The sequence below is a fragment of the Pezoporus wallicus genome, unplaced genomic scaffold (assembly GCF_028554395.1).
Source record: "Pezoporus wallicus isolate ANWC-B61680 ecotype Strahan unplaced genomic scaffold, APGP_CSIRO_Pwel_v1 contig_14789, whole genome shotgun sequence".
In the NCBI taxonomy this organism is placed as follows: domain Eukaryota; kingdom Metazoa; phylum Chordata; class Aves; order Psittaciformes; family Psittacidae; genus Pezoporus; species Pezoporus wallicus.
Genome location: NW_026642978.1, coordinates 66,152 through 88,662, shown reverse-complemented (window position 1 = coordinate 88,662; position 22,511 = coordinate 66,152). Strand labels below are relative to the sequence as shown.

At 45.9% G+C, this 22,511-nt stretch overlaps 1 protein-coding gene across 6 annotated transcripts in view; it reads right to left on the bottom strand.

The window, feature by feature from the left end:
• The window catches only part of SGSM2 (small G protein signaling modulator 2), a 43,985-nt gene that overhangs the window by 19,558 nt on the left and 1,916 nt on the right, over nt 1-22,511 (bottom strand). For all 6 annotated transcript variants that reach the window (XM_057396468.1, XM_057396471.1, XM_057396470.1 and 3 more), the window contains exons 2-6: nt 16,595-16,670; nt 3,985-4,147; nt 2,798-2,959; nt 1,038-1,105; nt 409-554 (exon numbers count right to left, since the gene is read on the bottom strand). In XM_057396468.1, coding sequence (XP_057252451.1) covers nt 409-554; nt 1,038-1,105; nt 2,798-2,959; nt 3,985-4,147; nt 16,595-16,670 — 615 coding nt within the window. The remainder of the gene's footprint in view (nt 1-408; nt 555-1,037; nt 1,106-2,797; nt 2,960-3,984; nt 4,148-16,594; nt 16,671-22,511) is intronic.

The window sequence follows — 22,511 nt, the reverse complement described above, 5'->3', positions numbered from 1 at the left end:
ACACAGGCAAGGCAGATCAGGTAGGGCAGGAATGATCACACCAGCAGGCCAACGAAACAGGAACAGTTCCATTTAGACCAGTCTCTGTAGAGGGGAACATAGTCTGGAGCCTGGCAGAGAAATGACCTGGAGTCTTACACAGTCCTGAGCAAGGACACCCATAATCCTTTGTGAAGGACCTGGTCAGATCACAAGTGTCACAAGCCACAGAATTCAGTCCTGGATCTCAACCTTTTCTACATGCAGATAAAGAGGACATTTGGGCCCAAATGGACTTCTAACCTGCGATATAGGCTCCATGACAGAAGAGACAAGAAAGCTTGCTCTAGGTTCAGAGCTTTCCCCTGGGGCTGTTTTTATTATCAACCTGTGCCTTAACTCAGAAATAGCTGCACAGTAAATACCTACTCCCAGGGCTGGGCGCTTGGAAGGAGAGTCCTGGCGGCCATGTACTCCATGGATGCGGTGTCGCTGAACGAGCTCATCTGCTGACGGGTCTGTCCAGTAGTGATCTGCTGTCTTCAGCTTGGTGTACTCCAGAGCACATGGTCCAACTAAGGAAACAGCCCCAGAGAGAAACCTCCTGGGTCTCTTCAGAAACACACTTAAGTCTTATCCTGCTAGCCAAGTACGGAACGTGAGATTTCCTTCTCAAGCCAAGTGACTATTATCGATCACTTAACGACCCTACAGGATCAGCCCATAATACAGACAATACATATAACAACATACCAGGTCCTATTCTCTGGGGCTGTATAAAACCATTCCTGTAGTGCCCTGCAATAGCAGCATTAGTAGTAATGATCTGCCAGCAAGCGTTCAGTCAAAAGCCATTCCCGTTGTGTTCTCTGATACTTATTACTAAAACCAGACAATTGGTCTCCACTGGTCTCATAAGCAACAAAACATCACCTTCTATGTTGTTCTGAATAGTTAACTACATGCTCGGGATAAAAACCACTATTTGTCATAATACAGAATGTTCTGAGAAACAATTCATTTTCTTTAGCATAAGAAGTAACTTTGCAAGAACTCACCTAGAAGAGAAGCCAGTATTGGGCCACAGACAGGATCTGCCAGTAAAGCTTCTTTTTCATAGTATTTACTAGGAACAGAATATCAGAACTGAGTTAAAAACACTGGTGGTTATTTTTAAAAGCTCTTATGCCTCCTAGCAGCATGAGTCCATTGACTTTAAAAATACCATGTGCTACTGGGAGGGTGCCAAAGGAAGCACTGAGATAAGGGCAGGAAGCCAGCCAGGCTGCTGTCAACCTGACAAGTGCTTCAGCATTGGCTGTGGCCCCCAGCAGTCAGTGCTGTGTGCAGGGGAAGCATGGCTACTAAACTCACATCCCAGGTCACACGTAACAAAAACTGAGACCAAACACCCATCTCGAGCAAACTCAAATAATAAATTACCTGTATGAAAGGGAAGATTTCAGAGTTCTAAGAGTGAAAATGGGATCTGGGCTGTACAACTAATAGGTCTGAATAGTCAGACACAGTATTTCCTGAACTGGATGGGTAGAGAAAAAGCAGTTGCTAGGATTACCTATTAGTTACTGATGCAATGCACCTCCTCTGAAAGCTCTAATGGCTTAACTGGCCCATACAGTAACTTCATAAAGAAGAAACACTGTGTTGGGTTTGCAGATAAAGAAGGTTCTTACAACACGGTGCATTCTGAACTATTCTGCAAGTTCATTAAATGCATCATAAAATGCTGTGGAGAAATTTAGCCCATTTTAGACATCTGCTTTAGAACATTTCCTAAATTATATCAGTAACACAGACTAGATATCCGTGGAGCACAAAAGGAGCCTAGAACAGTCAGTTCAGTAAACCTACACTCCAGGCTTCTATATTTAACAAGATGACCACCACCCTACTCTGGATCCATGCTCTGCCCTTCATCAGTTGTGTAACCTCAGGCAAGCCACTTCCTCTCACAGTGCTCATCCTACCTCATCTATTTTGGCACAGAGCTCTTGAGAGGCAGGAGCTTGCCTTTTGCTAAATGTGTTTACCCACTATATTTGATTTGGGGCTTTGGGCACTAATGCAATATGAAGACAAACAATAACTCTCTGCAAGCAATTTTGTCAGTTTTCCACAGAGACCAAGAGATGCACACATTCTTAAGCATCTATCTGTGAGGAATAATCTTGAAACACTGTCAAGAACAATGCACTACTCAAATAGTAGCTCTTGCAATGACCCCTGACTTCCCATCACAGCAGGCAATGCTGACTTATAAAACCACAGAGCCAAAACATCAAACCACCCAGATTTCTTGAACTGTCCTTATCCTCTGGTGTCTCTTCCACTAGATGGGGCTCAAACTCTAAACCACCTTCTCTTCCTCAAGTGCAGAACTTGAACATGGAGCACTTGAGCAGGAATGTCACCAAACAGCATGAGAACAAACCTAAGGTTTCATTCAGTAACTCCTCCTGCTCTAAATTCATTTTCCCTTCTTTCATCTACTACTGTATTAACCACTCCTGACCTATTAGAAGACATTTCTATCCCACTAAGGTTAGGTCCCATTAGAATTTGGGCACCTAATATACTTCAAGTTAGTTTTTTAGCTGATTTCTGGGAAGCCGTGTGGCTGTTTAAGTTTCTGTAAGTCAGAAACACTATCAATGTCTCAAACCATTTTTTCTAAAGGCCTCTGCAGTTAATTTTTTCTCTCCAAGAATTCTGCAGAAGACCTTCAATGCAACCCCTTGTTGCAGATACCTGAACGCATCAGCCAGACAAAGCCCTGTGCTTCTGATCCGGTCCTTACCTGCAGTTATCAACAATATACTGCACAATCTTGTCTAGCACTTTCTCAATCAGTGCTGTCCGAACCCATATGTGTTTGATGGCCTGAGGTGTCAGGACAGGAGTTTTGCTTGTGGTTGAGCCCTGCCTCTTGAGGGGCTCCTGCCCATTTGGCTGATTTTTCCTGCGAAAGGAGACAAAGTGAAGTTGTCACAATTCAGACTCTTCTGCTCACAGGAAGCTCCCCAGTGAAGGGCTGCATGGAGAGGTGTTGGAATACACAGGCTGAAATTAATAGGCTGTAAATGCACTGCAGACCATACACCCCAAAAGAATGAAAAACCAGCAAAATGCAAAGTGTAGCAGAACAGTGGCATGTGATGAACAGAAGCTCGCTTCTTATCAGAAAAAGCTTCACACTCAGTTGGGAAAGCCACAGGGAGAATGGTAAAAAGAAGATTCTTGTCTCCCAGCTTTGTCTGGTAAACTCAGGCTGAAGCTAGCCACAACCCCAAGAAGGCACACAGCTGTTTTAGCATGAGATAATCCACTGAGGTGAGAAGCATGGAGCAGGATTTGAGCTAACAGAGGCAGAGTTTTTCCAGGGACCTCCTGCCATACCATCTCCAGGCACTCCTTGGGCACAGACCCATCTTTTTTCTCCCTCTGTTAAGCACCATATATAGCTGTAGCACAGTCTGTGCTAGTGTCTTGGCAGTGAGAGCCTATCTCCTACCACCTACAGAACAACAACAAGACAACTAAAAGATAAGCAACATCAAACTGAGAAACTAGAAGTATAGCAAATGAGCATCCAAAGCCAGCTGGGAGCTTGCTTACAGCCAAGACCCCCTGCTTGTTCCTACAGCATAAGCCAGCACAGCAACAGGTCCACCTCAGAAATGAAGAGCTTAACGCTGCCTTTCAGAGGCAGGGTGGCAAGCTGGCTGTACAGAGCAGAATCACTCTGTAAGCAGGAACAAGGGGGCTGCTCAGCACGGGGCTCTCTGAACCACAGGGGAATGGTCCTTCCTCACTGTGCAATTATCCACTGCCCAGAAAATCTGCTTTTAGTGAGTCCCTAAAGAGACAAACCTTCAACAAAGTGGCCAAGAAAGGTCCCTTTGCACCTACCAGGCAGTGTCTGCACCCTCGCCATGCTGCTCGCACACTGTGTCAATTTTGGTGACAGCCAGAGCTCAGCCTCACCTGCTCTCCACTTGCTGCTGCAGGTCCTGCACCTTCTTGCAGATGTCCCCAGCTATCGCATAGGTCTTGCCAACCTTGGTGAAGAGAGCAGCTACCTTGTCAGTGCGCAGGAAGCCGGCAGCCCTGCGCTTCAGCATGTGCAGGAGACACGCTTCCACCACACCTACGAGAAAGGGAAGGAGATGAAGTGATGGGCACTGCTGTCCTTTGGTCTTCCCTTCGGTGACTGTCATCTGCTGACACCCACTGGTCAGATGTGAAGAGAACAGAGCTGCAGCAGGGGCAGACAGAAAGACCAGATCTCAAAACTGGATGAAGCAAGCGTGTGTCTAACCTCAACACCAAACACCTTGTAAGTTACAGATAATGTCAGTGCACAAATGAACCACAGGACTGAACATCTCCCTCTGTTTTCATCCCATTTTACACATCTCTGTGAAAGAGTTCCCAATTCTACTGAAAATGAACTAAAAGCAAACTCTCTACTCAACTTCTTGTGGCAGAACCAGCTCCCCCACCTCAAGACAGAATGAGGTAGAAATCTGCTTTTACTGATGATCTGTTTTGAACACAGGCTCCTAGTTATCCTTGTGAGTTGCTGCATCCATTTCCTCCACTTGTGGTCTGATGTTTGCAACGAAAACTGAGGAACTGAGAAGGAAATGTAGTACTCCTACAGCCTAGGAGGGAACAGAGAAGCAGCCAGACCTATAACTACAAGAGATCTGCCTGTGAGGTTCATTTTGCAAACCTTACTGTAACACGCTCTGATGGTCACCAGGAAAAGACTGCATTGCACTACTTCAGCCTGGCAGGACTGTGCATCAGAGATCTGAACAGCTCTCATCTAAACTGCTGCAGGGAAAAGAGAAATACAAATAACAGAACAAAACAAAACCCAAGCTTTCCTTGTCTACCAGCTTTTAAATGGAGACTGCAGATGACTCATCCAGTCAGCACTGTCCACGAGAAGGTATGAAGGAAACAGAGCAATTCATTCACAGGGAGGGGAGCAGAACAACTGCATTGGCAAGGTATGCTCACAAAACCCACGCAGGCACAGCAGCCCTCGCAGAGGGCTTGAGCTCAGCAGCAGCGATGCTCTCCTGCTTTCAATGGCAGCAGGCAGTCCTGCACCCAACTGCAGTTACAATTGCCACCTTAAGTGTCACAAATGGCCCTCCATCTGCTCTGACACACACTGCACCTCTCCCAAGCTTCGGCACTGAGCTTTAATAGAAGGCAGTGTTTTGTTGTCCTTTAAGCCCAACGCTGTCAGGTGCTGAGCAATCCCTGAAGACTCCCCCTCCTCGCTGTACTTAATGGCCTCCAAACCCCATAATACCTGAAAGCCCGGCCTGAGAAAGACCCACCCTCACTGCTCAGTCCCTGAGGATTAACCTGAGTCACAGGGAATGGCACTGCTTGTGTTCATCCAGCTGGGAAGCTACGGAGTCAGAGGATCACAGGATGCGTCTGCACTGAACAGCGTCAGTATAAACATCCCCTTCATCTCCACTGCTACCCTTGCTTTGTGAGACTGAATTAACGCAAACATTAGGAGAAGCATTTATGAGGTATTAATAACTTCACGTTTTGTGTCTTATCGCACTGGAAAAGAGAAAGCTGTAATTGGCTTCCTGCTATCACTCACTACACAAATTACCCTAATGCGTGTTCAGAAAGCACAACCGCTTGCTCCTGGAGTGCAGAAAACAGCACTAGAAAAGCAAATTGGAAATGTGCTGTGGGATAACAGTGCCGCTGTCTTGCTTTCAACTGTGAAGGCAGATATGTTTTTAAGCTAAGTAATACTGGATAAAATCTGACAGAACATAAAATTTCCATGGGCAGCCCTAATTTCCTTATGAGACCATCACTGGAATGCAATACTGACAGCTTGGGGATTTGGGATTGTTAATTTTTAACCATTTTTTCTGCAATACAACTAACCCAAGTTAGCAAAGCCAAGTCTTCTAATCGTATACCCTGACTTCATTCTCTGTAAAACAGAGAAGTCAACGTTCTCTCCTCTTCTCCTTCCTAGTACTAAGTTTGCTCAGACAGCAAATTCTTCACAATAAATGCTATATATTCCCTTATCGTACAACCTAGATGAGAACTCTGCAACTCCCAACTTCATCTTACAATGAAACAGGAAACATGTATTAGCTTCACAGTCTCTCCTCAAGCTGCTGAATGGGAAATGTCACATAAAGCTGCTGGCAAGCCAGAAGCCAGGATCGTGATGCACCATGCTGTGACCAGCTTCTTCCAACACTCCAACAACAGCTACAACTCAAAGCAAGCCAGGGAAACCGTGTTCTTCCTGCCCACCATGTCTCCAAGAGGAGAGCCCCGATAACCCCTTGGTGACCAGGGCTGTGTGCAGCTGGCCTAGGGCTATAACGGAATGACTGTCCTGGCATTTCTTACTGCTGTTTGCAAAGAGGGTTCAAGCCCACGAGAAGCAAAAATCAGACCGAGATGTTGTATGGCAACAATGGAGCAATGGCCTCAGCTTTTGCAGGCTCCTGATCTCAGGACATGAGCTTGGCTGCACCAAGGCTACCGAGCAGTCTGACGCCGCTTCCCACGCTGCTGTGCTTCCCAACCAGCACTACTGACTCAGAAGACAGCCACCCCCTGCTTTTTCATCCCTATTATGCACAGAAGCCCGAGCATGGCACTGTTCCCTGAAAGGAGGACCAGGACACACAGGCACATCCCTGCTTGACCCCCCTCAGCAATCAGCTTATTCCAGGAAACATCCGCCGCAATCAGAGGACATCTGTAGGTGGCAAAGGCAGTGCCTGTGCTCTCACACGAGCGGGAGCCCGGTGCTGATGACATCTCTGTGAGCGAGGCTGGTTCTGCTCAGAGGAAGAGGGAGCATCTGCGTATCTAACACAGAAGCAGCAGCGGGGGTGAGCGCTGCTCGGCTGCCCACAGGGTTTTGCAAGGCCAGGTAGAGCAGCACGGGAAGAACAAAGAGTGAAGACAGCCCAGGGATGTTCTTCACATCGCAGCCACAGATCCTGTCTAGCAACCATCACAACAACTCCCAACCCAGCTGCTGTTCTGCTCTGTCTTTCAATTAGAAATAAAGAAAATGAAGCAAGCAAGGCAGCTTCCCGGATGCCTGCAGCCATGCAGCAATAATTGCTTCCAAATCTTAAATGAAGCAACCTGCCTTCAAAAATAACTGCAAAGAAGTGCACTGCGGTTGCTCAGGAAACAGGCTCTTTTCCCACCTTCCCTGGTGTGGGGTTTTTTCTTTCTTTGAAACAATAAAATATTAATGAAACAAATGTAGTGGAAAGCACAGCAGGCACAGCTCCATCAGTAACACACGCTGCAGCTGCTATGGAGGGCCATCTCCACAGCGACCGGCCCCAAGATTTAATTATTCCATCGTGACATTTCTCATCACAAGGACTTGGCATAATATCAGTCCCCAGATGACTGCTATGTATGTCTGCAAGGGGAGAGACACTGGAATTAGCTGCTGGATTGCCTCAAAATGTATGTTCCACAGGATGAGAGATGAATGCGCCATGTCCAGGTCTATGTGTCCAGCACCCTCAGGTCTGGGTCCAGGTTACAGTCCCACTTCATTCCCCTCTACATCACCCACAAAGTGAGGCTAACACTACTGTCTGACTCCAACTTTTCTCCTCGGGCTCCTTTACACAAGGGAATTACCCCAAAACAGCTCACTGACTTTACATTCACATCCAACCTAATCCATGTCAGCTTTCAAATACACAGTGCTTTGTATCCAGTTGAAGTGGGAAACACTGGAGGAGAACAGTGCATCTGGCACACAGATGCCCTGCTATTCCATCCCAGAGGGACAGTACAGATATCACCTCCGAGCATGCAACAGCAGGGAGGCAGCCTCCAGCACAGCAAGGGGCACAAGAGCTTCACAGCACATTAGCTAAAGAGGTCACCTGCCTGGAAGAGCCAACAGGAGGTTTGCTGTGTGTCCAAAGGCAGACACCAAGCTCCCAGCACAGCCACATTCTCCTGCACACACAGAGCCAAGCTCAGTCAACAAGGAAACTTGAACTTGGACATCCTGAGCAACCTGCAGAAGTATCACCCTCAAGCTGCAGAATCCTTCCAAAGACATGAGAGGAGCTGGCGAGTGGTGCTCAAATGGCTTTACAGGGAGGAAGTAACAGTATTTGAGGACATCTCCTTAGCTCCACTTACCTTTTCCCTCTGTCTCTTCCACAACACTCCGATGCCTACTTTCTAAGCACTGGATTGAAACAGCAAAAGCAATCATTTTGCAGTGAAAATAAACCAGCACTTACAAACTCTTCTTCCTGAAAACCTCCCCATCTTTGCAGTTAGGCTGCTCATGCTTCTTGCATTTGGTAATCTGCAAGGGAATAAGTGTTGTTTCTTGGCCAGCCCTTGGATTTAAATCAGTTCCCCATGGCAGGCTCTTGGCATTCATCTGGTAGGCTTGGGGGGTGTTATAGATAGAGGAACCTTTGGGACAGGAAAATGAAGTTATTTACCTACTTTAAAGAAAATTAACAATTTTCCCTTTTCTGGAACCTGACACTAAAAAGTGATGAAGATTTAGCTGTTTCTGGAGGATGTGAACATCAGGAAGACATCAAGAGGTACTTTGGTGTACAACCAGGTAATTTATACACACGTACACATGCTTTTATTTATTTACATGGGTAAAAAAACTACTATAAGCTCTCTGGGCACAGCACAATGTGAGTGTGACCCGAGCCTGCTTCCTGTCACTATACTTAACAACAGTAAGTACATACAAACACTGAGTACAGAAAACTGCCCACATGCAGTATGTATACGTGGGCAGAGCAGCACTGCAACGTGGAACAGATCAGCAGAGCCCAGGTAATTCCCTTGTATGGTTCATCTGAGAGCAGCCATCCAAAATTCATTAACTGCAGCCAGTTTTGAGGAACATCCCCTGCAGTATCCACTGTGAATTTAATTAAGTGCAGGTATGTTATTGATTTACAGCTCAAATAACCACAGTCCCCAACACGCTTTGGCAGTGTCACTGGTTCATGCCTCCAACAAGGCTACTTCCTGCAGGCTCAGGTGAACAAGTTCAGTTTTCATCTTTTTTGCCTTTATGAAAATCTTGACGTGACTTAATGGAATGTGAAACAAGAGAGCTCTAGGGATGGGGCTAGAAGGGTGGGAAGCAGCAAAAAGCAGGATTATTTATGGGGTTTATTTAGCAGATGAGGTTTTCCTTAGACAGGAAGAAATACCGCAGCTAAATACCTTGTTTTCATGGAAACTGCATGGGGAATTGAATTCATGAGGCTGAAGGGAATAAGAACAAGTGAAAAGAGGAGGATGGTAGAGAAGCAGTTAGCTGCTCAGCATCTCCAGCTGCTGTTGCTTTACCTCCCTGCCGCAGAGCTGCCCAGTTTGAAACCAACTTTATTACCAAGTTATAGCATTCTATGGCATTGAGAAATGTGCACTGAGTAGATGAGATACCCAGCTGTACCTGCACACCAGCTAAGAAGCAAATGACTGTAGAGGAGATACCCAAATCTGCTCCTTTGTCCAAAGGGTTCTGCTTTGGGTATTTTATGTAAGACAGAAAAAAGATGAACATCAAGCATGTTTTTAAGTCTCAATCCACATTTGACATTCTGCCTTCAAATGCCAAGGACTGTAAACTCTCCAGATATAACTGCACTGCAAATAAGGGGCTTCATGTCACAAATCCAAGTACCCTCATGGGACACCAGGCAAGGATAACGAGAGAGCTGTGCTACAGCCAAGCTCACTCCCACCCACCTCACCTGATCTTCAGTACACCATTCATCAAACCAAGCATGCAACAACCAGTGCAACTGAGACGGGAGGATTCCCTCACCTATCAGCACTAAAAGCACTAGAGAATGCTTCATTTTGAACTAATGTTCCTCCCACCTCTGGTGCTGTGATTTAAACACCACAGTACAAGAAGTAAAGTCCAATTAAGTATTTTCTTTATAATCACAACCTCAAGCTAATGCCTCAGTGGTTAAGTACAACTCATGCTTTATAACAGGGCATCCCTTAATAGCCATATGCATCAAAGTTATCTATGCTGATGTGTTTCTTCCCTTGATGATGTACAACTTCTGTACTTTCTTTTAGCATATACCCATTTTTCATCTCCCCACAAGGCTGTGGAAATCTGAAGCTTGCAGCCTCACTGCAAGGCTGGTATATTTATTACAGGGTTATTTACAACAGCCCTACCGTGGTTGTATTGGACAACGGCAGCACTGCTAAGAGATGGTATCTTAGGGAGGTAAAAGGCACCATATTTCTGCTGCAGCTCTTATTCTGACTGGTGAGCTGAGAAGTCAAGATGCCCGATGTTAGATCAATTGGGAGGGCAAACTGTTTTCATCCCAAGCTGCAAAATGAAGGCCGTTAAAGTATCTATCACTTTTATTAGTGTTTGTTAAAGCACTAATGTAGCAAATCACTTGGAATCCACACAAAGGAAAATAGCAAGGTGATAGGTGCTAGGAGAACACCGAGTATTTCTATTTTACAACAGCACAAAGAGACATTATGTGTGCTTAGGCCTGCACAGAACCAGGTCCTGTGTAACTCTGCAGGGAGAGGCAGTCTTTGCCTTTAAAGAGTCCATCAGTAAAATTGCACTTGATGACTACCAGAAAAAAACCCTTTTGGAGATTACATGTGAGAGCAGATTCACTGTTACAGAAATGTTGAAAACACACTGTAAAAGAATGGTTTAATTTGAAAACTCTACTTGTAAACTGGATGGTTTGAGTCCCTATCAGCAGAAAGCACCTTTCCCATGGATGCAAGGTAAAACCAGCAGTTACTGGAACCTCAACCAACACTGTGTGGTTTAATGGTTAAGTTCACCCGGACCTCAAGCTACCTGTGCTTTGCTCTGCTGCACAGACTCCTATCTTCAATAAACCCCTGGGGGGTAAATATCTAAATGGGCAATCCCAGCTTTGAAGACAGCTCTGGCTGGGAAACATCAGGGCTGGGAGGTAGTGATTGCTCCTCTTTAAATCTTCACCATTAAGCTCCAAGGATCTCAATAACCCTCAGAAAATAGAAGTGTTTCCATTAAACACTATTAAGGGTAAATCACAATTCCTGATGTTTCTAAATAACTGAATATGATCCAATTCAACAGCCCAGGACTAAAGTGAAATGTTCAGCTGAGCCCTCTAAAAGGGAAGAGAGAGAATATTTCACTTCTCAAACAGAAACACGTGCGATTCAAAACCTGTCTCATTTCACATCAGAGCTAATAGTCACCCTCTGCTTTTCCCTCTCCGCTACAGCACACCACTCATTACTTTAAAGCTCCTCTTTGGAGCACAATCAAAAACCTTTTCAATTTCTGTGAAGAAATATTTGCCTCCCCCCAGTGATGCTCATCTCTGGTGCTCTCTTCGGGCTAATGTGTTTATGAAGTGAGGCAGAATCTCTGCAAACTATTTTATCAGCATTATTCATCGCTGAAACTGTTCCATTTGTTTTCCAAACAGATGCAGTAAGAGGGAGGCTCGCTCCTATTCTGAGACCTGCATTTCCACAGCAGATTAAGTGCATTTCTTAATGTATCAGTGCCAGGGGTAGAAAGCCAAAGAAGTTCAAATAATAAATTGTCTGCTTGGGCAGGGGTTATTTACATCCATTTCGACATAAGTTACGTTTTTGTGAACTAAGGAGAAAACAAAGAGAGCAAAGTGAATTCTTATTTTCCTGTCAAACCCAGGAGAACTGTGCTATTCAGAAGCCTCAAGAGAATCACCTAAAAACCCCACAGCAAATGCCATCTCTTCCTAATGGGGCTGATTTGCAGAGGACTGGAAGGCTGTAACTCAACTGAAAGTGGTGAGAACAGTTTGTTGTGTGGACACTCCAAAACTGAGGCCCAAAATAGCTCCAAATCGATCTCCTGTTCCTTTCCTCTCTAAACACTTTGTTGCCACACTTGAAATAGGAGGCAGAGTAAGGGCTTCTATCAGGAGCTTATTTCTCCTTAAAAACAAAGGTTCCCAAATTGCTGCCTTCCATGATTTTAGTGCAAGTCTGTGAGTATCTGATATTCTTCTGAAAGCTTCACCACCTTGAAGCATGCCAATGGGCATGAACCTCTGGATAGGAAACGTGCTTAAGGAATACATTTCTATTCCTCTGTTTTCTTCATGAACTTTAATCCAGTCTTGTCATTTAGGGCCACAAAGTAAAAGATTTCTGACTCATGGTTTTTCATTGCTTATGGCTGGCAATCGTGACGTTTGGTGACTCTGATAATTGCTTGGATTTCAAGTCCTGAACGAGAGAAAACAGAGCCCAAGCTCCAGCATCATGCAGTCACTGGTTCCTAATTAGATCTGCTCTTTCAAACGCAATTAGCTTGGTGCAAAATGGGATAACAAGTCATCATAAAACCAACGAAGAAACACTCACAACTAACCACATCTTTGTGGTTAACCCTTGGGTATGTTAGCAGCTTGGATTCCTAACCAGCACCACCGGGCACTCCTGCACACATTGTCAAGATTTCCTGGTTTTCCACTGCCAGCTTTGACAGAGACATCCATGATTTCAGCTGAAGCTATCTGACTGGATTCCTGATTTACAGACTCTGACACAGGATCTTTTCTGATCTCAGAATAAGCGTGTGGCTCCAGAAAATCCAGTCACATCATTGCTTTCCCGTTGTCTATGACCTCCAAAATGAATGGAGCCCTCATCTGCTTCCAGATGGTGGGATGACACCAAATTAGAGGTGGGAAGTAACTGTTAAATTGTTTGGTCCATTCTTGGTGGTTTTGCACATTAACTGCAGTCAGGTTATACAAGGTTCTAAAATGTTAACAGGACCCAGAATCATTCTGTTTCACAGAATTTGCCAGTCCTTCTCTGTGAACAGATACTGACCTATACAGAGCTATTCCAGCTAACATACCCTTCTCATTATCCTCCAAGAAAGGAACACCTCCTGTTATCCAAGCCCAGGTGCCCAAGGGCTACATGAAAGGAAACTGCAATGGATGGATATGAGGTCTCCACATTAGGAGTGCTTCCAGAGAAGACTGGACTCATTGTCAGGCAAGTCAGCACCAAACTCGTGTTCAGACAAGTCTGCTCACTTTGGAATGGCAGATGTCAGCTGAAAGGCCTTAGGCCATCTCTCTCCTGTGTATAATTCACACAAAGGACACTGCTCTAAGGACTGCTTCCTATGTGGATCCCTTACTTCACAAGCTGCAGTGGTCACATCCTTCTCCTGTTTCAAGGGCTGCATACACGACTAAACAGTCACAGAGAAGGCATAAACACTCCTTTAATACTGAGATCCAGCCCTGCAGCCAAACCATATTACCTTTCCCAGTGCATTACTGGACAGATCATGACATTGATTTTGTTTTTCTGTTAGATCTGTGATATTTAAACACAGCATTACTCAGAAAAAACCAGTAACTTTCATCAGCTAATAAGAGAAGAAAAGCAATATGCACAATGGAAATGGAAACCACAAAACCTGAGGTTAATGCAGCTCAGTGAAGGGGACTGGCTTGTCTTCCAGGGCTAAGCAAGCCAAGCTCTCAAGCCTTCTCTCACCGGAGAGGGTCTCTTCCTCTTCTCTGCACATCCCATCTGTACTGGACCAGCACATGGATCTGCAGGTCCTGCAGTGAGTATTCCCAACAAATCTATCAAGATAGAGCAGGAACTTCACATTCAAAAATAGCAAATTTTCTGCTTTGGTTTCGAAGGGGGAAAACGTTTCTGTACTGCAAGTCTGGTCCAGATAAAACACTGCTTTGGAACTGATGTAGAGTGCAAAGATAATGAAACAACACTGAGGTAGGGAGAGATGTGGGAGTGACAGCGGTCTCCCTGCCCCGCAGAGACAGCACGGAGCAGAACAGCACAGTGCGGGCCATGCGTCACGGATGTCAGCTACTGTTACTAAGGGAACGGCACCACATAACCCGGCTGAAGCATCCACATCCAGAAAAGCCTGTCCACAAAGATGCCCCAGCAGCCACAGAGCTGCGTCATTTCATTGTGCTGTGACTGACAGCACAGAACTGGTGAAATCCACTCACCAGCAACCTGGAGCCCAAAGGAATTCGGACTTTCTGTCCCAACGTGACACACATGAGCCACACTACGCAGTCCAAACTGAACTGCTACAGCTCTGAATCACAGAGCAAGAGCTTGCACAAATCAGACAGGATGAAAGAGCAACTGGGATGTAACTGGGTTATTAACTGGGTTGAGAACAAATACAAAAACATCATTGCTTCCCCACAAGGATGAAAATGTCAGCACTGTTTTCCTTCTCTCAGATCAAGCAGGTAAAGACCACAGGCTGTAAGCAGAGTCATTGTGGTTACAACAGATCTCTCTCACTGGGTGAGTAGAACTCACCTGCAGAGAGCCATTATTCCTCCAGGAGCCAACAACAGTGGCACAGAGCTGCCCTGGGTCTGGAGAATGGCATTTCCTTCAGGAGCTTGCAAAGGTGAGCTCACTGCTTCAATGCCCAGTGCTCAGGGTGAGACACAGGTAGTGCTGATACCATGTCCCCCACCTTAATACACATTTTCTGTGGTCTCAGAGGGGCAGGAAAGGGGCCCTTAACCTCTGGATGCCAACTTATCTCCATAGAGTCAAATCTCATATAAGCTCCTCTAGATTCACAAATGAATTCTACACAACATGAGCTGCTCTTCTGTCCAACTGCATCGTATGGATGGAATCCAGGACCATGAAGACACATTTCAAGGGACAGAGAGACTCTGAGGACGCCCATTCAGGCCCAATGCCCTGCAGTGATCTTACAGGAAAAACTTCCTTCTGCTTAACAGATGATGCACCTAAGCTCTGCTCAGAGATGCCCTAGGATGCACATCTCAGCTTTGGAGCTTCTCATGCTTACCCCGTGTACCATAACAAAGCAACACTGAGAAAGGGTGTGGGAAAAGTGGCACCTGCTATTTCATTGGCACCTTCAGCCATTCAGGACCTGGGAGAGCCAGGGAATTTTCAGTTACTGCTGCAGACAGGCCCCGAAAATCAATTACCATGTATTGAAGAGTCTCTTGCTAAACTCAGCCTTGCAGGAGAGTAAAATGATTCACAAGAATTCTATATTTATAACTAAGATTCACTGAAAATGACTCATGCACTGAGCCAATCTAATTTTAAAGGGAAGGGAAAAACCTCTTGAAGAGGCACATGAAACCGGAGTGGGGGAAGGAAGAGAACTGCACAGGGAGGAGAGCCCCAGCCAGGAGCCATTAGACACATCTGATGGCAATGGTTTCTCCATTCACTCAGCTGAAGCAATAGCAGAACATTCAGCTTCTGGTCCAGAGTTAATGAAGTCTTACATTCAAAGCAGCTGCAGGCTGGAAACCTTCCTTAGGACAGGTAGGATTGCTGAGCAGTAATGAGGCCACTCATGGAGAGTTATTAGCTCTTTAGACCCTACCCAATTCAGAACACAAACCCAACTGGAATCACAGTGAAAGGCAGGGAGAAACATGAAGATTTTAGAGTATTCCTAATTTTGGCCGAGCAGACTCTAACAGAAATAGCTGTCTCCCCACCAGCCTTACATCAACACTGCAGCACATCCTGCAGAATGCAACTTCAACAGGAGAACACACACACACCCCACCAGGAGCTCTCCAGAGCAACCAGGCAGCCTGCAACAGGGCACGGGCTCAGGCTTCCCTCCCCTGCTCTCAGCTCGGACCATTTGCCTCAGTTACTTTTTCCCCCTCTGTATAGCACAGATATACTGTAGCTAAAACAGGAATGTTTAATATAACCACAAGCTAAACGGAGGAAACGGCTACAGTCTGTATTAATAGCAATAAAATGTTAACCAGAAAACGTGGCCAAATCTTACACTCCTGAATATGTAGGGATGAACAAATTCTCCTAAGCTGTAAGCAAAGGATGACTTGGAAACAGCAAGCAAGCTAGTGAAAGATTAGCCTTACATGGATAACAACCACACAGCAGGGCAAGTTGGAATTTCAGCACTGTAACAGGAAAAGGCAACTATGCTCAGTAACACGTGTCAATGCTGCTCTGCCTAAACAGCCCACTTATCTCCAAAGCCAATCTAACTTCCACTCTTCTTAACCTCTTTACTGTCATCAACACAAAACTGGGTATGTTTGGCTGCAAATCTCTGCTCTGTGAAATCCAGACGTGTTTAATGATGGCTGTTCTCCAGCCACTCTCAGCATCACTCCCAGTTAAGGCTTCAATGTGAAGCATGAAGTGAAAGCAGCCAAGGACTCGCAGGCCAACACACATATTGACTATAGTACATAGCTTGAATTCTCAGCACTGTCTTACTGTGTCAAATATTTTGGATACTGACATTTCGGTAAGAGTTTCTTGTTTGCAACGTGCACACAAAAGTGGCAAAGGAAAACAAAAGGTGACATGGGCCTGAACTCCAGGATTTCTAGTATTTAAATCCCTGCATTTACCTCTGACAGCAAATACATTTCTATAAGAGAAGTAAGATTATGGAGTGTTAGCTCTTGTGTGTGTCATTTACCACATAAGGCGATGATGTGACTGCTGTCTTCATGTACAAATTTCCGGGTGACAGCTTCTTCCATGATCTGCTTCACCTAAAGCAAACAGAAAAAAGTGGTTTTAAGACCCAACACAAACCAGCAGAGTTATTACAGATGACGCTCTCAAAGCTCTGATGCACCAGAGGCTATACAGAAATAATACAGTACATATAGAGAAGAGAGGAGCTTCAGGTTTTGCTTTGAGACACAGTTTAACAATTACAGCAAATAAAATCATTCTATTTATCACACTTCTTACTGCTTTAAACAAAGTTCCTCCCCAGTTTCAAGGCTGATGAGTCAAGCTCTAGTGGGAATTCATTGCAGATTAATGACTCTCAAAAATTAAGGGGGAAAACAGACAAACTCCATTCATCTGCAAGCTTACTCTTTCTCCATGGCTTCCTCAGCCTAACACCAGAGGAAACCTATTTGCCCCAGCCAGCTCATTTATCAGACACTCATTCCTTCCTGGCCACGGAGCACGCACTTTTCCACATGCAAATCCACAGTCATTTTTGGCTTCTCTCATTTGTGAGCTATAATTACAGGGACAGGGACACTCTGCCTAAATAAATGCCCCATCGCTTTCAGTATATGAAAGTAAGTGCTGCTGTGGCAGGACATGTCACAAGATACTCTTCTTGTTAAGTTGGAAATACACTGTTTGCAGCAGTCCTGGAATCCAATACACTATCTGGCACTAATCACTGTGTGCTGCTCTTTACCATCAAGCTCAGCAGCATGGGCTAGTACCAGCCTGATCTGGACTGAGTATCAGTGCAAGCTGTACAGCAATGGTCACCCTCCTGCTGTAGGGGCTCTGTGTACTGAGGAGACCTCAGCCTACGCTCCTAAGTAGGGTGGCAAGTGAGCACCCAGCTCTCATTACGCTGCATCTGGTACCCAAGATAACCAGTTTAAAGCTAGCTGGGTTACCATTTGCAGTGCTGACAGGTCCAAAGGTTTCAAGCCTTCCCACTCCGCACTGGAACCAGGAGAAGCCGCAGGTGCAGTGCTTGATGAACTCATGCTGCTGTGACGATGGGGTGGCAGCTGCTCTGAAGGTGCCTTCTCCAGTTTGGAGGGCTTCCTCCTCCGGCAGGACCAAGTGTGAGGCCAATTCTGGATGCTGTCACCAAGCAAGCCTTCCCCTGGCACTCATCCCGAGGCCTCCACTCCTGCACCCCCAGGCTGGCTGGCAGCAGTCTGCAGCTCCAGCTCTTGTGCACAAGCCTTTCAATACATGGAGTTCTCCTCACCTCAAATTCTGGATCAAGTGGATCCTACAGAATTTGGGCTTCTTACCAAACACGAGCCCTCTGGGCTGCAAAGAAAACATTGGCGAGGAGGGAGGAAGCAAAAACGTAAGAGGCTTTGAAAGCAGAACGTGTTTTATATCTGAGGACTTCCAAGCAAGTCTTCTGCACTTTATAAAACCTGGCTCACTGTTCACATACTCAAGCTGAACAACATGAACTACCAAGGCAATTTGTTTCTTTCCTATGCCATTCCTGACATGGCTATTAGAACTTTGGACCTTACAATAAAGCAGTGAGAGGTGGAGGCGCAAAAGGTTATCAGGAAAGAAGCAAAGGTGTGAGAAGGTCTCATGGATGGGAGCTCACCCAGGAAGCATCCGATTACCCTGTCTATCCAGCCATCCCCTCCTCACGTTTTTATTCACATCGTTGTTGATCTACAAGCTTGATGCCTGTTTGCCTTGTCAGGAACTCAACAAAACTAGTTCCAGACCTCACCTAGAGGTTTGCAATCATCTAGGTAACAGCACATAGGCAGCAAAGGGCAGGGGACAGGACAGCTGCACAGCTCCAGCTCAGATCCTGACCCACGTTTCCACACGTGGGAGGCAGCGTGTTCCAGGAAACCAGCTTGTGGGGAAGCACAGGGACAGTGCAGGGCCATCCCCTGCCTCCAAGCCAGCTCATCCTGCCTCAGCCAGCCCATCTGTGAGAGGAGAACAGTGACCCAACCTTTGCAAGCTGTCCTCATCCACCGGATGAGGACTGTATTTAACATACCAAGTGAAGGGCCTGATGTACTGAAGGAATGAAGTACTTCTGGGTGGCCCCAGCACTGAGGCGGACAGAAGAGGAAGCACAAGATTGCTGCACCGGGGTAAGTCATGCACTTGTGACTCAAGATCTCAGGGCATTAATTCAGGCACCATTCATACTGGAGGCTGATCTCAGTCTCAGGTCCCCAGGGAGAAGTAACTGGAATTCAATTCAGGGAGGAAGAAATCATTTACTAGGAACAAGAGCTCTGGAGCTCAGAGGCCAATTCCCTGCTATCACACATTCCCAAGCATAGCCCAATCATTACTCTTTATTAGCTCAGTGTGTTAATTAAAGTGTATCAAAAATAATAAGTAAAAGGTTACACATGCAGCGAGGACCCCCACTTCCATACAGCAGCACAGACCACTGACCGCACGGTCAGACCATAAGCAGACTCTGAATCCAGGACCTCTGGAAGCAGGCACCCAGCATCTTCCTGACTGCCACCAAGTACAGGCAACCTCTGCCTGTTTTCAGAAGTTAGGGAACGTTATCAGAACACATTTTCAGGGCACAGACAGTAGATGTGAAGATTCAAAAGACAGAATGCGGCGTTCTTCAAGCCCACATCATTCCTCACTGCCACGAAACTCAGGGGTGCTCCAAGCAAGGAGCTAAATCAAATGTTTCAAAGTTAAAAAGGGGTAGGAGGACAAACAGGGGGGAATACAAGGAGACTGGAGCACCTCCCATCTGAAGACAGGCTGAGAACCTTAGGGCTGTTCAGCCTAGAGAAGAGAAGCTGTGTGGAGACCTCAGAGCAGGTTCCAGTGTCTCAAGTGGGCTACAAGGATGCTGGAGAGGGACTCTTCATCAGGGACTGGAACTATAGGAAAAGGGGTGATGGGTTCAAGCTGAGAAGTTCAGGTTGGATGTAAGGCAGAAGCTCTTCCCTGTGAGGGTGCTGAGGCACTGGCACAGGGTGCCCAGAGAAGCTGTGGCTGCCCCATCCCTGGCAGTGCTCAAGGCCAGGCTGGACACAGGGGCTTGGAGCAAGCTGCTCCAGTGGAAGGTGTCCCTGCCCGTGGCAAGGTGGGAGCTGGCTGATCCTTTCCAACCCAAAGCAGTCTGGGATTTTATGATCCTATGAAATGGCACACAAGCTTGTTACTTATTTTCCTTGTAATTCTGTGCAGCTCTTCGTGGGGAATGCTACTGTTGTGTCGCTGTGCTCTGCAGAGGCGCTTGTCAATGAAGCTTTCCGAGCACAAGCCCACACACACCCACTTGCAGATACCAGCAGACCTGACCAAACTGCAAATTGATCTCATTAAAAGAGACAGCAACAGCCCATGCTCCGTGTTCCCCTCCACCTGCACAGGTAAGGAAATCCCTCCAGCCTCCCACCTCCTGCCTCTGCAAGGGATGGAGCTGCCCACAGGACCGAGGTGCCTCAAGAGAAACCTGCTCAGGTGGAAGGAGACGGGATGGGAAAGCTCTGCCACCCAAGTGAAGATCCTGGCATTTGAGGAGTGATGAATTCCCTGCAGTAGCATTACTCAGGTAGAGCAGAGCAACCTCCTGCAACAGAAGCTGAGCTTGTGCACAGTGCCATAATGGATCACTGCTCTGACTTCCTCCCACATCAGCCAAACTTTCAGCAGCAGGCAGACACAGGGCAGAACATATGAATTATTTAATCAGTTTCATCAAAGAAAACCCCAAGATAAATGCCTTTATTTTTTTTTTAATTGTTGTTATAAAGAAGCTTCCAAAATGGAAAAAATATCCCAATTCCGTAGCAGCCTTCAATTCAAGGAAATGAAGACAACCAAGACGCGACACGCACTGACCATATACTAATGTATTCACAAGCGCAGCACTGGAACAGACCTTGCCTTTTCCATCCCCTGCAACCATCAGGCTTAGGAAAGACCTTTTGAGCCAGCACCCCTTGTTCAGACACAGGCTGCAGCACCTTCCCCAGCCATGCAGCAGGATGGACACTGAGGAAGCACCATGGGGATAATGCAGCAAAGAGCGGTGCTCATAAAATACTGCCATAACCAGAACCACAGCTAAACCCCACAGCATTTCCTCCTCAAAGGAGGAAACACTATGTCTGTGCCTTCTTTAGCTTGTGCAGTTACTGTTCATCTCATCTATTGATCGCTCCTGCTGCACTCTTTGTTACTCCTGATGAAAGCTTGGGTGCTGTGCATACAAGGTGTTAAATAAGTACCCTATTTCTCCTCAGAAGTGGTTGCATTTCAGTTTTAAGTTGAGCAGGTGTGTTTCTGAAGTGCTCTGAAAGTTTTCAGGGTGAACCTGCTCTCGTTATTGTTATCCTGCTTGTTTCACAGCTAGAAAGGGTGCTGTGTTTAAACCCAGAAATGGCAAACCCCCTCCATTTCAGCTGGTAGAAGGGCCAGAGCAAAGCCTGGTTTATGAGTCTGTTTGTCACAACAGCTTTTCCTGCAGAGAGACATAAATGTTTGAAATGTGAACTTACAACAGCCTCAGCACGAACGCTACTAGAGTGAAATTTTCAAGACACATTACATGTCCTCCTTTCTATTACAGCCAGCAAAATACGGTCTCTACCGGTGGGAATGGAAAGTCCATCTGAGAAAAAGCAAACAACATTAAATTTTCCCAAAGGAAAAAAGCAAAAGCTTTTGCTGAGAGGGAAAACCAAAATGAAATAAAATAGAAAACCACTTAGCACCAAGTGACTTTGGAGACAAGCATTTTGCAAAGACAACTAGATTTTAATCGGCTTGGTGTAAACAACACACACAATATGCTTACTCTGAGCTCCATTAGATACTGAGGTTACATGGAAATAATCCAATGGGCAGAAGAGCCTGGGTTTAAAGGACAAGGGAAGGGAATGATCACTTCCAGAAGGGACATGAGACTGGCCCAGCTTTCAAAACAAGCCCAGGTGTAAATGGCTGTGTGAAAATCACACAGAATAAAGCCATGAGGTTGAAAATTCTATGGGAACAAATCAATTACTGCCATTAAGGGCAGCACAATCTGAGGTAGGTCTATGAGTGGTTTACATCCATTCCCTGGCTCCACTGATGGATCATCATCGAAAGGTAAAATCTCCCTCCCAGTGTCTCTGCCTCCTGATGCTATTTGTCCCCATGCGAGCAGGGCAGGCAAGGACTCCCACACATCTGTGCAGTGCTCAGGGAAGAGGTGCTGCCTTACGGGGCACACAGTCAGAGAGCTCCCGTAAGTATTTTAGGATGGAAACCTCAGGGCAATTCCCCAGAAGCCAAGAAATATAAGCCCTGCAAAAGAGCATTTCTGAGGGTTTGTAGAAGAGAAAAAACCAAATCAAAACAGAACTGCAGATGACACAGGAGGTACAAATAACACTTTCAAGCATTATCCAAGTAATGTAAAAGCTCGAGTCCAATTAAAAACATTTTAGAGACTACAAACAAATTAGCTTCATATTTTTTAATTACATGCCACTTGTTCTCCTTGGCTCGAGCTGGCTCAGATCACAAAAATCCATTTCACTTTCAATCTTGTACATTAGCACAAGACTGCAGCGCTGGAAAACATCTCTCCCATTTATTTATATATTTAAACATTAACCCAGGAGAGCAAGTGCTCACGCTCCTGAATCAAACCTTATAACAGCAGCTTGGCTCAAAGGTCCTCCCCTTTAAGCTAAGACTTCTAAATGAAGAAGCAGGCTCGTGGCTGCATTAAGCTGCAGCATTTAGCGTGAGAGCAGACAACAGGTAACACACGATGGGTGCCCTGCAGCCCGCTGCTGCTGGGTCACTCTGGGATCAGGCCCTGCTGCTCTGCAGATGGTTCTTCACATGTTGACCCCATTCTACCTCTT